The sequence below is a fragment of the Odocoileus virginianus genome, unplaced genomic scaffold (genome assembly GCF_023699985.2).
Source record: "Odocoileus virginianus isolate 20LAN1187 ecotype Illinois unplaced genomic scaffold, Ovbor_1.2 Unplaced_Scaffold_1, whole genome shotgun sequence".
Classification (NCBI taxonomy): domain Eukaryota; kingdom Metazoa; phylum Chordata; class Mammalia; order Artiodactyla; family Cervidae; genus Odocoileus; species Odocoileus virginianus.
Window position 1 is genome coordinate 212,142 of NW_027224263.1, and position 18,772 is coordinate 230,913.

At 37.0% G+C, this 18,772-nt stretch overlaps 1 protein-coding gene and 1 pseudogene across 2 annotated transcripts in view; one reads left to right on the forward strand and one right to left on the reverse strand.

Annotated features, from left to right (window-relative positions):
- TBC1D8B (TBC1 domain family member 8B) overlaps window positions 1–18,772 on the forward strand; it is an 83,614-nt gene that overhangs the window by 19,942 nt on the left and 44,900 nt on the right. Inside the window, exons 3-7 of one of the 2 annotated variants that reach the window (XM_020877937.2) lie at window positions 613–731; window positions 1,240–1,465; window positions 2,223–2,463; window positions 6,399–6,606; window positions 7,263–7,430. In XM_020877937.2, coding sequence (XP_020733596.1) covers window positions 613–731; window positions 1,240–1,465; window positions 2,223–2,463; window positions 6,399–6,606; window positions 7,263–7,430 — 962 coding nt within the window. The remainder of the gene's footprint in view (window positions 1–612; window positions 732–1,239; window positions 1,466–2,222; window positions 2,464–6,398; window positions 6,607–7,262; window positions 7,431–18,772) is intronic. The other variant, XM_070462209.1, reaches the window with a different exon arrangement.
- LOC110127619 (large ribosomal subunit protein uL6 pseudogene) lies at window positions 10,464–11,141 on the reverse strand (annotated as a pseudogene).

An 18,772-nucleotide genomic window follows, 5' to 3' on the forward strand; every position in this document is an offset into this window, starting at 1 on the left:
CTGACTTATTTGAAGACCAAAGATTAAATTATGTATATTTATATTCTGGTACTCTATATATTTGGGCTTCCCTGGTGGCACAGATGGTAAAGAATCCACCTGCCATGTGGGGAACCCAGGTTCAATCCCTTGATTGGGAAGATCCCCTGGAGAAGGGAATGACAACCCACTCCAGTACTCCTGCCTAGAGAATCCCATGGACAGAGGAGCCTGGCGGGCTATAGTCCATGGGGTCACAAAGAGTCAGATACGACTGAGCAACTGAGCACACACTTGGTATATTCTCTTAAAAGAACTGGTTACTGTAGGTACCAGTTACTGGCACCTTGTTTTCAAAATTTTATATCTTTTCTCATGAGTTGTAGTTACTTTTCTCCACTTTCATTAAGTATTTTATTCTTTCTATTTATAATGAAAACTAGTGTTCATACTCACATTTAGGGATGACATGGACAATAAACATTGTATCCTGTTCCTTTATGATGATCATATTTTAAAAAGAGCAAATATAATTTTATATCTTTTTAAACTAAGCTTATAAATATCAAGAGCAGTTTTTTTGTGTGTGTGAAGTTTTCTTTGAGTCTCTCTTTCTCTTTTATTATTAATCAGGAGCTGATAGAGAAGAAATAACCAAACACTGGGAATGGTTAGAAGAAAATGTCATGAAGACCTTATCTGTGTTTGATTCAAATGAAGATATTACTAATTTTGTACAAGGAAAGATAAGAGTAAGTGGCATGGATATAGTTTTTTAGATGGAATACTAAACTCTTCAACCCTTTTATTTGAGGATGAAAGTTGCATGGAAGCTCATTGTTTTACTGGCACCTTTCAGGACTAGCAGAAGCACACATATGAATATCAGAATCAGAGCTAAAGAGAGTTGTAAACTTAGTAGTTAGTCTTTGGTGCCCTTGTGAGTGCACTTAGGGATATTTTCATTTCAGAATCTCTTTGAATGAACCCTTCACTCAATCAAAATAATATTTAGCACCTGTATTTTTGGTAGCTTCTTTTGAGGCATTAGGAAAAGATTAAGTTACAAAATTGGAAATTTAAAGGAATTGAATTACAAAATTAAAGAAGATCTGCCCACCTCTGTCATAAGAGATGTAGGTATGTGTGTGTGTGTGTGTGTGTATACACAGTTTTATTCAAGGAACTGTTTAAACATGTGCGGTATATTTTTGTTGGTGGATAATTACTAATTTTCAGAAATTATTTTGTCTCCTTTAGGGATTAATTGCTGAAGAGGGAAAACATTCTTTTGCAAAAGAAGACGATCCTGAAAAATTTCGAGAAGCCCTTCTGAAATTTGAAAAATGTTTTGGTTTGCCAGAGCAGGAAAAGTTAGTGACCTATTACTCGTGCAGTTATTGGAAAGGACGGGTTCCTTGTCAGGGTTGGCTATATCTTAGCACCAATTTTCTGAGCTTCTATTCTTTTTTGTTAGGATCAGAAAGTAAGTGGTTTCTGTTGTTTACTATGACTTTGAATTTACAAACGTACCTATCAACTTTGTGATGGTATTAGGTTGCATATAAAGTAATAGGATAGATATTAAAGGTAATTAAGCTATACATTTAAAAGTTCACTTCATCTGGGGAAGAATACTTTTAAGACTGGTTGTTTAACATAAGAACCATTTGAATTGTATATAGAATGCCTTGCCTGTTGTGGGAAGCAAATGAATATTAAACGATGATGGTAATCTGACATATCCTTTTTTTCCCTTGTTCTAAACTATGCACTTTCTTCAATCTATATTTAAATAATTGTTTTAAACATACAATACATAATGTATGTTGTGTAATCATAGTACCTAATGTATAGTAATCATAGTACCTAATGGCCTACAGCTACAAAGAAGAATCAAGCAGTACTGTTCATAGCACATGTATAGCTTTTACACCAATAGTTAAATAATTGTATAAATTGAAATACCAAATTTAATATCAGGTTTAAATATCAAATCAGAAAAAAAGATTAAAAATTATTTAAAATTAGGGACTTCCCTGGTGAATTATATCTGTTCCTAAAATCAATTGTTGTATGTTCATTGTTATGCTTCAAAATTTAAACTAATCTTGAACTCAAAAGCATTTTAGTTGTTCATAGCATTTTTTAAGTGACTATTATTTGTTTTAAAAGACCTGATTGATAAACACTAATCAACATTGAGAAATTTAATCATATCTGCTTATAACTCTAATTTGCAGTCAAACTCATTATCTCCTGGGATGCAGTCTCAAAACTTGAAAAGACTTCAAATGTCATACTGACAGAGAGTATTCATGTGTGTTCCCAAGGGGAGAATCACTACTTTTCGATGTTTTTACATATTAACCAAACATACCTTCTTATGGAACAACTGGCAAACTATGCTATAAAAAGAATTTTTGATAAGGAAACATTTGATAATGACCCAGTCCTTGATGATCCTCTACAAATCACTCAAAGGTATTCAAAGCTTAATTAATATTTATTTTTTAAAGTATTATTTGACCAAAGAATGGTGGCATTGAATAACATTAAAAGACGAATGGATAAAAAAGTTCTGATACATATACACAATGGAATATTACTCAGTTATTAAAAAGAACACATTTGAATCAGTTCTAATGAGTGGATGAAACTGGAGCCTATTATACAGAGTGAAGTAAGTCAGAAAGAAAAACACCAATACCAGTATATTAATGCATATATATGGAATTTAGAAAGATGGTAACAATGACCCTATATGTGAGACAGCAAAAGAGACACAGATATAAAGAACAGACTTTTGGACTCTGTGGGAGAAGGTGAGGGTGGGATGATTTGAGAGAATAGCATTGAAACATGTATATTACCATATGTGAAATAGATGACCAGTCCAAGTTCGATGCATGAAACAGGGCACTCAAAGCTGGTGCACTGGGACAACCCAGAGGGATGGGATGGGAGGGAGGTGGGAGGGGGGTTTGGGATGGGGGACACATGTACACCCATGGCTGATTCATGTCAATGTATGGCAAAAACCACCACAATATTGTAAAGTAATTAGCCTCCAATTAAATAATTAATTTTTAAAAAGTTAACTATTCTATGTTATATGAAAGTTTTTCTTTGGAGTAATCATTGATGTGTGAGTTTTTAAAGTTTATTCATATGCATTTCACAAATAGTATCCTCTATGAGAAATTTAATGTTAAGAAGTAATAGAAGTTAGATTTGAAAATTATTTCTTAAGATCTCAGTAGGATTTGCTCTGGAGTGCTTTTAGAAACATAGAAGTTTTTGTGTGCATGGTTAGTCTGAGGAGTAGCCTAGATAAATTTAAGGCTGAAATTGTTAAATGTATTGTTTATTTTTAAACACATTTTATAGGTAGTTTCATTTTTTCTTTGTTTACAAAATTTTATTGACATATAGTTGATTTACAATGTTGTGTTAATTTCTGCTATATAGAAGGTGACTCAGTTGGCTATACATATATCCTTTTTCATATTCTTTTCTTTATGGTTTATCATAGGATATTGAATATAGTTCTCTGTGCTATACAGTAAGACCTTGTTTATCCATCCTATATGTAATAGCTTGCATCTACTAATCCCAAACTCCCAATTTTCCCCTCTCCCAACCCTCTCCCCCTGAGAGTTTCACTTTTTAGTATAAGGATAAGTCAGTAGAATCAATGGAACATGAGCTTTAGAATAAGATTAGAGCAACCCTGGGAAAAGTTGTAACCTCTCAGGACCTCAGTTTTTTCATTTGTCATTTGTACCTCAGAGAGCACTTGTGAGGAATGAGCAATATAACATGTGAAAGCACTTTGTAAAATATAAAGCACTAGATAAATAGTAACCATTATTAGTAGTTGCATCAGAAGTATCTGTCTTAGAGTTGTTTGCCACTGTATTTGGTTTGCTGAAACCAACTGGAGCCCTTTCATCCTGTTCAACACTCAGAACAGTTGACTGAAATGAGTGTGCCAAAGAGGAGAGGATCCAGAAATAGCTAGTGAGAACCACTTCTGGCAAGAAGGATGAGGGTATAGACTGTATGGGAAAGTGTAAATAAGAGGAAACTAAGCTGCAGTCCTGTGGATAGACCAAAACCTGGATGCTGTGTGATTGTTACATAGCCCTCACCTGGGTACAGTTGTTCCTCTTGCCTATTCTTAAACCATTCCTAAAATTTGTAGACATAGGGTTCCCTTTGTGAGCCTTCTTATTTTTCTGGAAATAGATCAGCAAGGTGAATTTGTTTTACACCTTACTATCAAAATTAGGTCCCAGTGTGCATGATTTATCAGTAGAACTCTATAAGGATTAAGAGTATAATTTATGTTATGTTATGGTGAAGCATTTGTTTATATAGGTTGTTGTGATTGTCCACCCTAAGCATAAACATTTTAGCTATTTTATTTCCCTTAAAATATCCTAAAAGCCCACTTATCAATGAGTTATTCATTACCAAGTCTGTATTTAAATGAGGTATAGTAGATTCATTTTTGGCTATGTGCATTTTTAAAAGAACCTATTGAAAATTAGGGCGCCCCCTGCATACTCAGCAGTAAAGAATCTACCTTCAATGCAGGAGATGTGGGTTTGATCCCTGGGCTGGAAGATCCCCTGGAGGAGGAAATAGCAACCCACTCCAGTATTCTTGCTGGGAAAATCCCATGGACAGAGGAGCATGGTGGGCTGGTAGTCCATCGGGTGACAAAGAATCGGACACGACTGAAGTGAATGAGCACACGCGTTGAAAATCATATATATCTAAATCCTTTTCCCTCAGTCAGTTCAGTTCAGTCAGTCAGTCGTGTCCGACTCTGTGAACCCATGAATTGCAGCACGCCAGGCCTCCCTTTCCATCACCAACTCCCGGAGTTTACTCAAACTCATGTCCATCAAGTCGGTGATACCATCCAGCCATCTCATCCTCTGTCGTCCCCTTCTCCTCCTGCCCCCAATCCCTCCAAGCATCAGGGTCTTTTCCAATGAGTCAACTCTTCTCATGAGGTGGCCAAAGTATTGGAGTTTCAGCTTCAGCATCAATCCTTCCAATGAACACCCAGGACTTATCTCCTTCAGGATGGACTGGTTGGATCTCCTTGCAGTCCAAGGGACTCTCAAGAGTCTTCTCTAACACCACAGTTCAAAAGCATCAATTTTTCGGCACTCAGCTTTCTTCACAGTCCAGCTCTCACATCCATACATGACCACTGGAAAAACCATAGCCTTGACTAGACGGACCTTTGTTGGCATCCTTTTCCCTAGTACATTAAAAAAAAATAGATTATTTAGTCTTCGTCTCCAAGTGACATTTTTAAAATAAAATGGAATATCTATTGCTTTGGTTTATTGTTTCTACAAATATGTATTATAGTAGCTAAATTCAGTGTATATCCTTCCAGGCCTTTTAATGCATGAATTAAAAAATATTTGCTAAAAGCATGAATGGGATTAAACATCACATATTATGCTACAGACTACTTCCCCCCTTAAAATAATAAATCACAGACATCTTTTCATTCATATAAAAAGATCTTATGTTTTTCAATAATAGTGGAAAAACCCACCAAATTGCAATTTAAGTGAGGTAAAAATTGTGATTTTCTGTTCATATTTATCAGAATTATTTTTTAAAGACATGGTGAACTGCCACATATTCAAACAGTATATGCTGGAAGGATAAATTTAGTTTTAACTTTTTTGGCTTAGAGTTAGAACTTGCATAATTTACTCACTACCCCAGATGGCTTTGCTGCTTAGCACAAGTGTTTAGTGCCTCAAGAAAAATTGTGCTATTTTAAGCAATTGTTTTTTATTTATATATTTATGTGTCAGTTAACAAGACATCTGTATTTATTGACACCCATCCTGTGCCAAAAACTGTGCAAGCAATGTTGTTTTATTGTGTCTCTACTTTGAATTTTTTAAACATTCATTTATATTTTTGCTTCATTTGATTTTAATGTTATTTTTATGTACTAATCTTCCCATCTAAATTTTGATGCTGTAAATTTTCATCGTTTTGTTTGAACTGGGTAACTCTCTTGATTTTCCTGATAACCAGGTGTAAAAATTATTGTCTTCCAAGATTGGTTTTAGCCATATTCACATATGAATATAATAATAGAGTAGTCTCCTAGCAAATCACCCTTTAACAGATGGTTTGAAGACCTACGTCATCTCTAACTGTTGTGCATTGGAATCTACTAATAATACAAAACTGGAAAAGAGAACAAACAAATTAGTTAGGAATCAATGTGTTTCTTCCATTCCATAATTTGTTGAAGAATGTAGCATGTAGTGTTTAATCGTTCAGTTTTGCAGTGCACTTAATCAGTGTAGACATGGGTACACTTTAGAGGGCATCATTTGAGCCTCTTCTCTTTTTCTTTCCTATAGAGGTCTGGAAAACCGAGCCCACAGTGAGCAATTTAATGCTTTTTTTAGGCTGCCCAAAGAAGAGACTTTGAAAGAAGTACATGAATGTTTCTTATGGGTACCATTCAGCCACTTCAACACTCATGGAAAAATGTGCATCTCGGAAAACTATATCTGCTTTGCTAGCCAGGATGGCAATCTGTGTAGTGTAATCATTCCATTACGAGAGGTAAAGTAAGTTTAGTTGCATATCAGTTTTTAGTTCAAAAATGTTATCATTCAAAGAGTAAAATACCCTTTAATTTTGTAAATTATTAAAAACAATGTGCAGCATCTTTTTAGTAATTTTTAAATAATCTTTTTTAAGTTCCATATTATTCTCCAGGATAAGAGTACCATTCCTAAGGATAAGAGTACTAGGATAAGAAACTTATAGGTCTTACTGAAAATGAAAACAACTAAAAGCTTATATACAACATAAGGGTTTGGAATGATGCAACATGGAGTATAATTACTCAGACATTTATGACATGAATACCAAAACTTACACTATCACATTTGATACATATACATGGTCAGAAAGAATAGAATTGATAGCTTTTCTATAAGTCAAAAATCAGTTGTCAATATTGCAGCGTTGAATTTTTACATTTGTCATTTTTAAAGGTTACGTATTAGTTAACCTTTTCCTTAAGAAGTGAAATAACTTGCGCTTAGATTGCTTGTATCAGTGATACTACTAGTACCCAAAGTCTACTCCTTACTAAGTCCTACAACAGACCAAAACTTGTTGCCACAAAAAACAAGTAATAATAAGTAAGCCATTTTGCCTGACCTTGTCGAAAATGAGAAAAAAAGTGATTCACTTATGTTTTCATCCCCCAGGTCTTAGCTATAGATAAGACAAATGATTCCAGCAAATCTGTCATCATTAGCGTCAAAGGAAAAACAGCTTTTCGCTTCAGTGAAGTAAAAGAATTTGAGCAATTGGTGGCAAAACTCAAGCTCAAGTGTGGGGCAACTTCAACTCAATATCACAATATTAGCACAGAGGTAATTATATACCAATCAAATCATTTTGAAAAAAAGATTTATGTTTGTGCGGTCCACTCTTTAAAAGGAACTCATAGTGCCTTTCCTATTTATACTTATGTTTAGTTTTTATAAGATGAATACCAAAGAAATTGTATTCTCTAAGTCACATCATAAAGCAGAAGTGAAAATTAGGGACGTTATCATTTTTTAGGAATTTAGACTTTTAAAAAATTATCTTGTTATTTTTCTTGACTATATTTGTTATTTAATCATATATACATACCTTGTACTTTCACATAACCAATGAGGCATTGAAAAAGGACTCTTATTGCTGTAGGGAGATGGTCTGACAATCTTTTTATTTAACATCAAGCAGGTTAGCTTTATTTATATAATCTGGGCCAAAGCAAAATAGTGACATATCTATTTACTTGTAAACTATTAGACAAGGCAAATATTCTTGGCAGAGGATAATTAAAAGCCTGATTTCAGTGTTTTTCTTTTATGGAAATGTAGTTTCAATTCAAATTAATGTTTCTTTTTCAATCTCATGTTTTAATAGATTGATAAAACATTACATTATAACTACTTTTATTTTAATTAAAAATTCAAAGAAAAAAATCAACATTGACTTCACTGGCTATATTATTTTACTTGGATTGGATTATAGAGGCTTTTATTTATTCCCCTAGAGCAGAGACTGAAAATATTATGCTAAGTCAATTAGAATGCAGAATTGACAAGACTGACTCTCTACTTGATAATAGAAAAGTGCAGTGAAAGCATATAATTAAAAAACATGTATATATTTCAGTTTAAGAGTTGGACATGACTTAGTGACCGAACAACAACAACAATCTCTGTTCTGGACACAGAAACTTCATGTTGGCCATTAAGAGTTTTCATGCCCCAACTTGCTAAGCTTTCATTCTCGTCAAATATATATACCCACAATATACCACAGTTTGATGTGAGGACAAAGGTAAACTGATCAGTCTTGCTCACATATTCTTGCTTATCTCACTTTTGTTTTTCAGTCCTAAGTCCATTTCAGATTCAGTCTCTGTGTTGGATGTAATGCTCTGCTTATCTGCTTTCCTTTAACTTATCTGTTTCTCTTAAACCTGAATACCTGGAATTTTTTTCCCCTGAAAATTCTTAGTTCAATATGCTCAATTGTCAAGAAAGGATTTTGTTTCAAAATGAGTTTGCCGTCTTTTCAGATGTATGTCAAAGTTCTAAGGTTTTCTAGTTTCTCTTACCCATTTTTAAAGGTTTTAACAAAGATATGTATGAAATATCAGTTAGTAAACTGGCTTGCTTGGAAATGTTTTTTTTTAATTGACATAACATTCTATTTTCACTTAAGATTTTTATCTTTGCAATGAGGAGGAATATTAACTTGTTTTACTATAATGTGTATATGTCTAGCTTTATTTTTATACTACATTTTTAAAAATAGTAAAGAGAGTTTTTTAAAGAGAAGCTGGTTCCATTTGATTTCTAAATGGCAGACATTGTAGTTATTTTATAGCTACACCTAGCATACTGAAACAAAAAGTTATATTAAAAAATTATATACAAACAACAAGACTTTTTATTCAAAATCTCAAAGAAGTCTAAATCAACAAATCTAAATATGAATACAGGAAGGACTAGGAAATTTTTCCCATGAGTATATCAAATTGTGAAACAAAGAACGAATGCTCCCAGAAACAACTGGGAGTATGCATAAGTATCAGTTCTGTCTAAATTTTTAAATATGTCAATCAAAATTCTCCACATTTTGTTAAGTTAAAATCTGGGTGCATACACAGGTTTTGAAAATTTCCAATCAAATGCTTAGAAAACACATTAATCTTTTATTTTTTATTGACACATACACTCAAGAAATATTTTTCAGAATTATAATAAGTGAAAGAAATATGGGCCCTTTTAGGTTAGTTTTAAGCAAAGTGACTTAAGAGGGAAAGTACTGCTAAAGATCTTTGATGCTTTGCAACTACATTATAAGTGGATCATAGGAACTATAGAATGTCAAGAAGAGGTAGAAATTGAGCTATGCATTGGAGTGTTTAAAAGGGCAAAATCTACAGATTATTGAAGTGTTTATAAATATGCTTGTTTCATTAGTTTTCATAACCAACCCTATCTAACGGCTTCCTTATCCTCCATGATAATGCAGATAAGAATAATACTTTAGGGCTTCCCTGGTGGCTCAGTGGTAAAGAATCTGCCTGCCAATGCAGGAGACACGGGTTCAATCCCTGATCTGGGAAGATCCCACATGCCATGGAGCAACTAAGCCTGTGTGCCACAACTATTGAGCCTGTGCTCTAGAGCCTGGGAGCTCTAGAACCCATGCTCTGCAACAGGAGAAAACACTGCAATGAGAAGCCCGAGCACTGCAACTAGAGAAAAGTCCATGCAGCAATGAAGACCCAGCACAGCCAAAAATAAATAATTTCTTAAAAAAGAATCATCTAACCCACACAACTGATGTTTTCTTTGCCTTGTCAGAATAAAGTAATATATTTTCTGTAGCTATAATGTGAATTAGAGATGCTTAAGCTGTGTGGAGTAGCTTTATTTCAACATTTCTTGTTGTTCAGTTGCTAAGTCATGTCTGACTCTTTGTGACCGCATGGACTGCAGCATGCTAGGCTTCCCTGTCCTTCATTATCTCCCGGAATTTGCTTAAACTCATGTCCATTGATGATGCCATCCAACCATCTCATCCTCTGTCATCCCCTTCTCCTGCCTTCAACCAGCTTCAGGGTCTTTTTCAATGAGTCGGCTCTTTGCATCAGGTGGCCAAAGTATTAGAGCTTCATTATCAATCCTTCAGTGAATAATCAGGGGTGATTTTCTTTAAGATTGACTGGGTTGATCTCCTTGCTGTCTCAGGAGTCTTCTCCAGCACCAATTCAAAAGCATCAATTCTTCGATGCTCAGCCTTCTTTATGGTCCAACTCTCACATCTGTACATGACTACTGGGAAAACCATAGCTTTGACTATACAAACCTTTGTTGGCAAAGTGATGTCTCTGCTTTTTATTTATTTATTTATTTTTTCAAATCAAGAGTTTTTATTGTCTCTTTAAAATATCACAACTGAGTCCACAGAACCATCTGCTATCTTGTTTCTGCAGCAGGATCACTGAGATCTTATTCATCAGCCTGCTGAACTGTTCCTTTTTCAGAAACATAGATACCATCCAAAAATTTTCTGATATCCTTGTTTTTAACTGTGGTGGCTTGCTGAATCAAAGCAGCTGAATTTGACACAAGTTCAATGTCATTTCCTTCAAGAATCAACTCATCTTTCTGGGCTTGAGATACTGAACAGGCAACCCCTGGCCTCATTCGAACCCTGCGTATGTATTTTTCACCCAAAAAATTTCGGATTTCCACAAGAGAACCATTCTCCTGAATAACAACGTTGATGGGGAAGTGGGCATACACCGACCTCATCTTGTAACGGAAGCCCAGTGTAACACCCTTGATCATGTTCTGTACGTGACTACAGATTGTGCGAACAGTGGCCAGTTCCTTTCTGTTTCCCCACCATTTGTCAACACGGAGCCTCTTCTTTTTCTTTCCAAGGAGACTGAGTTCTACATTGATGTGATTGAAGTCCCTCCGCAGGGTGCCTCTGGGGCCCTTCACAATAACTGTCCGTCCCTTTTCTGGGATGTCGACAGTCTGATTGCTGAGAATGGTCTTCATTCTCGCAGTAGATGCGGCAAAGAAAGAGCTGTCTCTGCTTTTTAATATGCTGTCTAGGTTGGTCATAGCTTTTCTTCCAGGAGTAAACATCTTAATTTCATGGCTGCAGTCACCATCTGCAGTGATTTTGGAGCCCATGAAAATAAAATCTGTCACTGTTTTCATTGTTTCCCCATTTATTTGCCATGAAGTGATGGGACTGGATGCCATGATCTTGCTTTGAATGTTGAGTTTTAAGCCAGCTTTTTCAGTCTCCTCTTTCACCCTCAGCAAGAGGCTCTTTAGTTCCTCTTTGCCTTCTGCTCTTAGTATTATCTGCATATCAGATGTTGTTGATATTTCTCCAGGCAATCTTGATTCCAGCTTGTGATTCATCCAGCCTGGCATTTCGCATGATGTACTCTGCATATAGGTTAAATAAGCAGGGTGACAATATACAGCCTTGACGTACTCCTTTCCCAATTTGGAACCAGTCCATTGTTTCATGTCTAGTTCTAACTGTTGCTTCTTGACCTGCATACAGGTTTCTCAGGAAGCAGGTAAGGGTGGTGGTCTGGTATTCCCATCTCTTTAAGAATTTTCCACAATTTGTTGTGATCCACACAGTCAAAGGCTTTAGCATAGTCAATGAAGCAGAAGTAGATGTTTTTCTGGAATTCCCTTGCTTTTTCTATGATCCAATGGATGTTGGCAATTTGATCTCTGGTTCTTCTGCCTTTTCTAAATCCAGCTTGTACATCTGGAAGTTCTTGGTTCACATACTGTTGAAGCCTAGCTTGAAGGATTTTGAGCATTACCTTGCTAGCATGTGAAATGAGTGCAATTGTGTGGTAGTTTGAACATTCTTTGGCATTGCCCTTCTTTGGGACTGGAATTTCAACATTAGAAAATCAGAAGTTTTATTAAAAATAAAATTGGCACTAATTTAAAGTTATGTACAATATACAGTCAAACCAGTCAATCCTAAAGGAAATCAATCCTGAATATATTCATCAGAAGGGCGGATGCTGAAACTGAAGCTCCAGTACTTTGGCCACCTGGTGTGAAGAGCCAGCACATTAGAAGAGACCCTGAAACTGGGAAAGATAGAAGGCAGGAGGAGAAGGGGACAACAGAGGATGAGATGGTTGGATGGCATCACCAACTCAATGGACATGAGTTTGAGCAACTCTGGGAGATGGTGAAGGACAGGGAAACCTGGTGTGCTGCAGTCCATGGGGTTGCAAAGAGTCAGACATGACTGAGTGACTGAACAACAACAATATACAGGAGCATATTTTAAGATAAGCTTGTGATATCTAAGGGAAGTATTTCTTTGTATTTTTGTTGTAGTTTTTGATTTTACAAGTCAACTGTGGCCCCGTCATCATTATTATGCTGAGTTTAATGAGATATTTTAATTTAAATCTGTGGAAAAGTTAAAGTTACACATACAGAAATATTCATCTTTCCTCTGCCTTTTCTTCACTTTTAGAAGCCATATGCTATTTCTAAAGTCAATAGCAGATACCAAAAACCAAACCAGTCTAAGAATTCACTTTATAAAGTCAGCAACCTATGTTGCTTCTTCATGTGATTGGATTTTGCTCAGGCACTAAATGTCTGAAGAGTGCCAAATTTATAACCATCGTAAGTGTGAGCATATATTTATATACAGCATATTCTACATATCTATACAGCTATATGGATATATAAAATTGTTACGGCCTTGGGGTAAAATCCTCCCTTTCACAGTGTCAGAACAAAAATAAAAGTTAAGAAATTTAAGCTTATCTTCCTAATTCTTTATTATGCTCTTCAAATCAAATATTAAATTGATTTTTAAACAAACATCTTTGAAGGTAAATATGAAACATGAGATGCAGGTTCAATCCCTGGGTTGGGAAGATCCCCTGGAGAAGGGAATGGCAACCCATTCCAGTATTCTTGGCTGGAGAATCCCATGGACAGAGGAGCCTGGCGGGCTACGGTCCATAGGGTTGCAAAGAGTCAGACACAACTGAAGCAACTGAGCAGCAGCAGCATGTTAATGTGGCTTTTGTGAATACTTAAAAGGTAATCATGGAGGGAAGTAGCACACTTGCCATCTGTTTTATATGTTGATACTTTGCATTTTATAAGTTATTTTTATTTTCCTTCTTGGCTACTTTTACTATAATTTAGATACACAACTAATAGATAAACTGGAGTCTCAGTCATATGTCCTAAATTAAGAGAACGCACTTTACTTTGAGATCCAGACTACAACCATGAATTTTTGAATTGGTTTTGGAAAAAAATAATCCCTAATTAGAGCATCAAAATTTAGCATTAATAGTAAAGTACACTTGTCAAGTAGAGAGGGAGATGGCAACCCACTCCAGTATTCTTGCCTGGCAAATACCGTGGACAGAGGAGCCTGGCCAGCTACAGTCCATGGGATCACAGAGTCAGGCACATACTTGTCAAAACAAGCTTTTTTTAAAAAGAAAGTGTAACACAGGACATATACTCACTAATTGTTCTTTTTTTTTCCTTTCTAAGAGTCTTCTGTCCTACCCTTATATTCAGATATTGTTTTGAATACTCCTTTTAATCTTTCCCTGAATCCTCTTAACTTTCAACCCTTCTGTGTTCTGTGTTCAGTCGCTCAGTCGTGTCCAACTCTCTGTGACCCCATGGGCTGCAGCATGCCAGGCTTCCCTGTCCTTCACCATCTCCTGGAGCTTGCTCAAACTCATGTCCACTGAGTGCCATCCAACCATCTCATCCTCTGTTGCCCACTTCTCCTCCTGCCTTCAGTCTTTCCCAGCATCAGGGTCTTTTCCAATGAGTTGGCTCTTTGCATCAGGTGGCCAAAGTATTGGAGCTTCAGCTTCAGCATCAGTCCTTCCAATGAATATTCAGGGTTGATTTTCTTTAGGATTGACTGGTTTGATCTCCTTGCAGTCTGAGGGACTCTTGAGTCTTATCCAACACCACAGTTTGAAAGCATCATTCTTCAGCGCTCAGCCTTCTTTATGGTCCAACTCTCACATCCGTACATGACTACTGGAAAAACCATAGCTTTGACTATATGGACTTTGTCAGCAAAGTGATGTCTCTGCTTTTTAATATGCTGTCTAGGTTTGTCATAGCTTTTCTTCCAAGGAGCAAGCATCTTTTAATTTCACGGCTGCAGTCACCGTCCACAGTGATTTGGGGGCCCAAGAAGAGAAAATATTTCACTATTTCTATTGTTTCCCCATCTATTTGCCATGAAGTGATGGGACCAACTGCCATGATCCTAGTTTTATGAATGAGGGGTTGCCTTTCCAAAATTTTATATAACATAAATATTCTTTTCAGACTGACTCCTTGGCAGTATGCATTTAAGTTTCCTCCTTCATATCTTTTTGTGGTTTGATATCTCATTTTTTTAATTAAAAAAAATTCAACAGATACTTGTTAAACTTCAACTATGTGTGTAAGGAACTGCCAGGTTCTTCGCCCCCCCCCCCAGATTTATTGTGATAATTGACAAATTAAGTTTAAGATGTATGATGTGATGATTTGATACATAGATATCTATGTATCAAATCATCACATCATACAACTCAAACTTATACAATTTATATGTCAATTAAATGATTACCACAGTAAAGTTATTTCACTTATCACCCACTCATGTAATTACAATTTTGTAGTTATAGTGAAAACATTTAAAATCTACTCTCATAGCAACTTTCAGATATACAATATTGATAACTATAGTCATCATGCTGTACATTAGATTTCTAGAGTTTATTTCTCATATAAACTAGAAGTATGTACACATTAACCAACCATTTCATTTCCCCCTTTCCTAGCCCCTGGAAACCCCCATTCTACTCTGCTTCTGTAAAGCTGGCTATTTTAGATTCCACATGTAAGTGAGATCATACAGTATTTGTCTTTCTCTGTCTGATTTATTTCACTTAGTGTAGTGCCCTTAATGTCTGCCAGTGTTGCACATTACAAAACTTCCTTTTTATGGCTGAATAATAATTTTTTGTTTATCTGCATACCACATTTTCTTTGTTGATTAACCTGTCAACAGGTAGGTTTCTCTTAACTTTTGTGAACAATGCTGCAGTGAACATCAGGGGTGCAGTTATCTCCTGAAGATAGTGACTTCATTTCCTTTGAATATATACTGAGAAGTAGGATTACTAAATCATGTGGTAGTTCTTTTTTTAAAACTTTATTTATTTATATTTTTGGTTGTGCTGGGTCTTCATTGCTACGCTCAGGGCTTTCTCTAGTTGCAGTGAGCAGGGGTTACTCTTCTTTGTGGTACACGGGCTTCTCATTGTGATGCTTTCTCGCTTCCCTTTTTGCAGAGAACAGGCTCTAGAGGACAGACCTCAGTAGATGCTCTCGGACATGCAGAATCTTCTCGGACAGGGATGAAACCCATGTCCCCTTCCTATATTATACTGAGGCAGGCAGATTCTTAACCACTGTACCATCAGGGAAAACCCAAAGTGGTAGTTCTAGTTTTAACTTTTTTGAGGAAACTTCATACATGTTTTCCATAGTGCGGTACCAATTTGTATCATCACAAACAGTGTACTTGTGCTCTCTTTTTTTCCATATTCTTCAGTTCAGTTCAGTTCAGTCACTCAGTCGTGTCCGACTCTTTGCGACCCCATGAATCACAGCACGCCAGGCCTCCCTGTCCATCACAAACCCCTGGAGTCTACTCAAACTCATGCCCATCGAGTCGGTGATGCCATCCAGCCATCTCATCCTCTGTCGTCCCCTTCTCCTCCCGCCCACAATCCCTCCAAGCATCAGGGTCTTTTCCAATGAGTCAACATCTTCGCATGAGGTGGCCAAAGTATTGGAGTTTCAGCTTCAGCATCAGTCCTTCCAATGAACACCCAGGACTTATCTCCTTCAGGATGGACTGGCTGGATCTCCTTGCAGTCCAAGGGACTCTCAAGAGTCTTCTCCAACACCACAGTTCAAAAGCATCAATTTTTCGGCACTCAGCTTTCTTCACAGTCCAACTCTCACATCCATACATGACCACTGGAAAAACCATAGCCTTTGACCAGACGGACCTTTGCTGGCAAAGTAATGTCTCTGCTTTTTAATGTGCCATCTAGGTTGGTCATAACTTTCCTTCCAAGGAGTAAGCATCTTTTAATTTCATGGCTGCAGTGACCATCTGCAGTGATTTTGGAGCCCAAAGAAGTAAAGTCTGACACTGTTTCCACTGTCTCCCCATTTATTTCCCATGAGGTGATGGGACCAGATGCCATGATCTTAGTTTTCTGAATGTTGAGCTTTAAGCCAACTTTTTCACTCTCTTCTTTCACTTTCATCAAGAGGCTTTTTAGTTCCTCTTCACTCTCTGCCATAAGGGTGGTGTCATCTGCATATCTGAGGTTATTGATATTTCTCCCAGCAATCTTGATTCCAGCTTGGGCTTCTTCCAGACCAGCGTTTCTCATGATGTACTCTGCATATAAGTTAAATAAGCAGGGTGACAATATACAGCCTTGACGTACTTTTCCTATTTGGAACCAGTCTGTTGTCCCATGTCCAGTTCTAATTGTTGCTTCCTGACCTGCATACAGGTTTCTCAAGAGGCAGGTCAGGTGGTCTGGTATTCCCATCTCCTTCAGAATTTTCCACAGTTTATTGTGATCCACACAGTCAAAGGCTTTGGCGTAGTCAATAAAGCAGAAATAGATGTTTTTCTGGAACTCTCTTGCTTTTTCGATGATCCAGCGGATATTGGCAATTTGATCTCTGGTTCCTCTGCCTTTTCTAAAACCAGCTTGAACATCTGGAAGTTCTCGGTTCACGTATTGCTGAAGCCTGGCTTGGAGAATTTTGAGCATTACTTTACTAGCGTGTGAGATGAGTACAATTGTGCGGTAGTTTGAACATTCTTTGGGATTGCCTTTCTTAGGGATTGTAATGAAAACAGACCTTTTCAGTCCTGTGGCCACTGCTGAGTTTTCCAAATTTGCTGGCATATTGAGTGCAGCACTTTCACAGCATCATCTTTCAGGATTTGAAATAGCTCAACTGGAATTCCATTCACATCCACTAGCTTTGTTCATAGTGATGCTTTTTAAGGCCCACTTGACTTCACATTCCACCATGTCTGGCTCTAGGTGAGTGATCGCACCATTGTGATTATCTGGGTTGTGAAGATGTTTTTTGTACAATTCTTCTGTGTATTCTTGCCACCTCTTCTTAATATCTTCTGCTTCTGTTAGGTCCATACCATTTCTGTCCTTTATCAAACCCATCTTTGCGTGAAATGTTCCCTTGGTATCTCTAATTTTCTTGAAGAGATCTCTAGTCTTTCCCATTCTGTTGTTTTCCTCTATTTCTTTGCATTGATTGCTGAGGAAGGCTTTCTTATCTCTCCTGGCTATTCTTTGGAACTCTGCATTCAAATGGGAATATCTTTCCTTTTCTCCTTTGCTTTTTGCTTCTCTTCTTTTCACAGCTATTTGTAAGGCCTCCTCAGACAACCATTTTGCCTTTTTGCATTTCTTTTCCATGGGAATGGTCTTGATCCCTGTCTCCTGTACAATGTCACAAACCTCCGTCCATAGTTCATCAGGCTCTCTGTCTATCAGATCTAGTCCCTTAAATCTATTTCTCACTTCCACTGTATAGTCATAAGGGATTTGATTTAGGTCATACCTGAATGGTCTAGTGGTTATCCCTACCTTCTTCAGTTTAAGTCTGAATTTGGCAATAAGAAGTTCATGATCTGAGCCACAGTCAGCTCCTGGTCTTGTTTTTGCTGACTGTATAGAGCTTCTCCATCTTTGGCTGCAAAGAATATAATCAATCTGATTTCGGTGTTGACCATCTGGTGATGTCCATGTGTAGAGTCGTCTCTTGTGTTGTTGGAAGAGGGTGTTTGCTATGACCAGTGCATTCTCTTGGCAAAACTCTATTAGCCTTTGCCCTGCTTCATTCTGTACTCCAAGGCCAAATTTGCCTGTTACTCCAGGTATTTCTTGACTTCCTACTTTTGCATTCCAGTCCCCTATAATGAAAAGGACATCTTTTTTGTGGTGTTAGTTCTAAAAGGTCTTGTAGGTCTTCATAGAACCATTCAACTTCAGCTTCTTCAGCATTACTGGTCAGGGCATAGACTTGGATTACCGTGATATTGAATGGTTTGCCTTGGAAACGAACAGAGATCATTCTGTCGTTTTTGAGATTGCATCCAAGTACTGCATTTCGGACTCTTTTGTTGACTATGATGGCTACTCCATTTCTTCTAAGGGATTCCTGCCCACAGTAGTAGATATAATGGTCATCTGAGTTAAATTCACCCATTCCAGTCCATTTTAGTTCGCTGATTCCTAGAATGTCGACATTCACTCTTGCCATCTCCTGTTTGACCACTTCCAATTTGCCTTGATTCATGGACCTAACATTCCAGGTTCCTATGCAATATTGCTCTTTACAACATTGGACCTTGCTTCCATCACCAGTCCCATCCACAACTGGGTATTGTTTTTGCTTTGGCTCCATCCTTTCATTCTTTCTGGAGTTATTTCTCCACTGATCTCCAGTAGCATATTGGGCACCTACCGACCTGGGGAGTTCCTCTTTTAGTATCCTATCATTTTGCCTTCTCATACTGT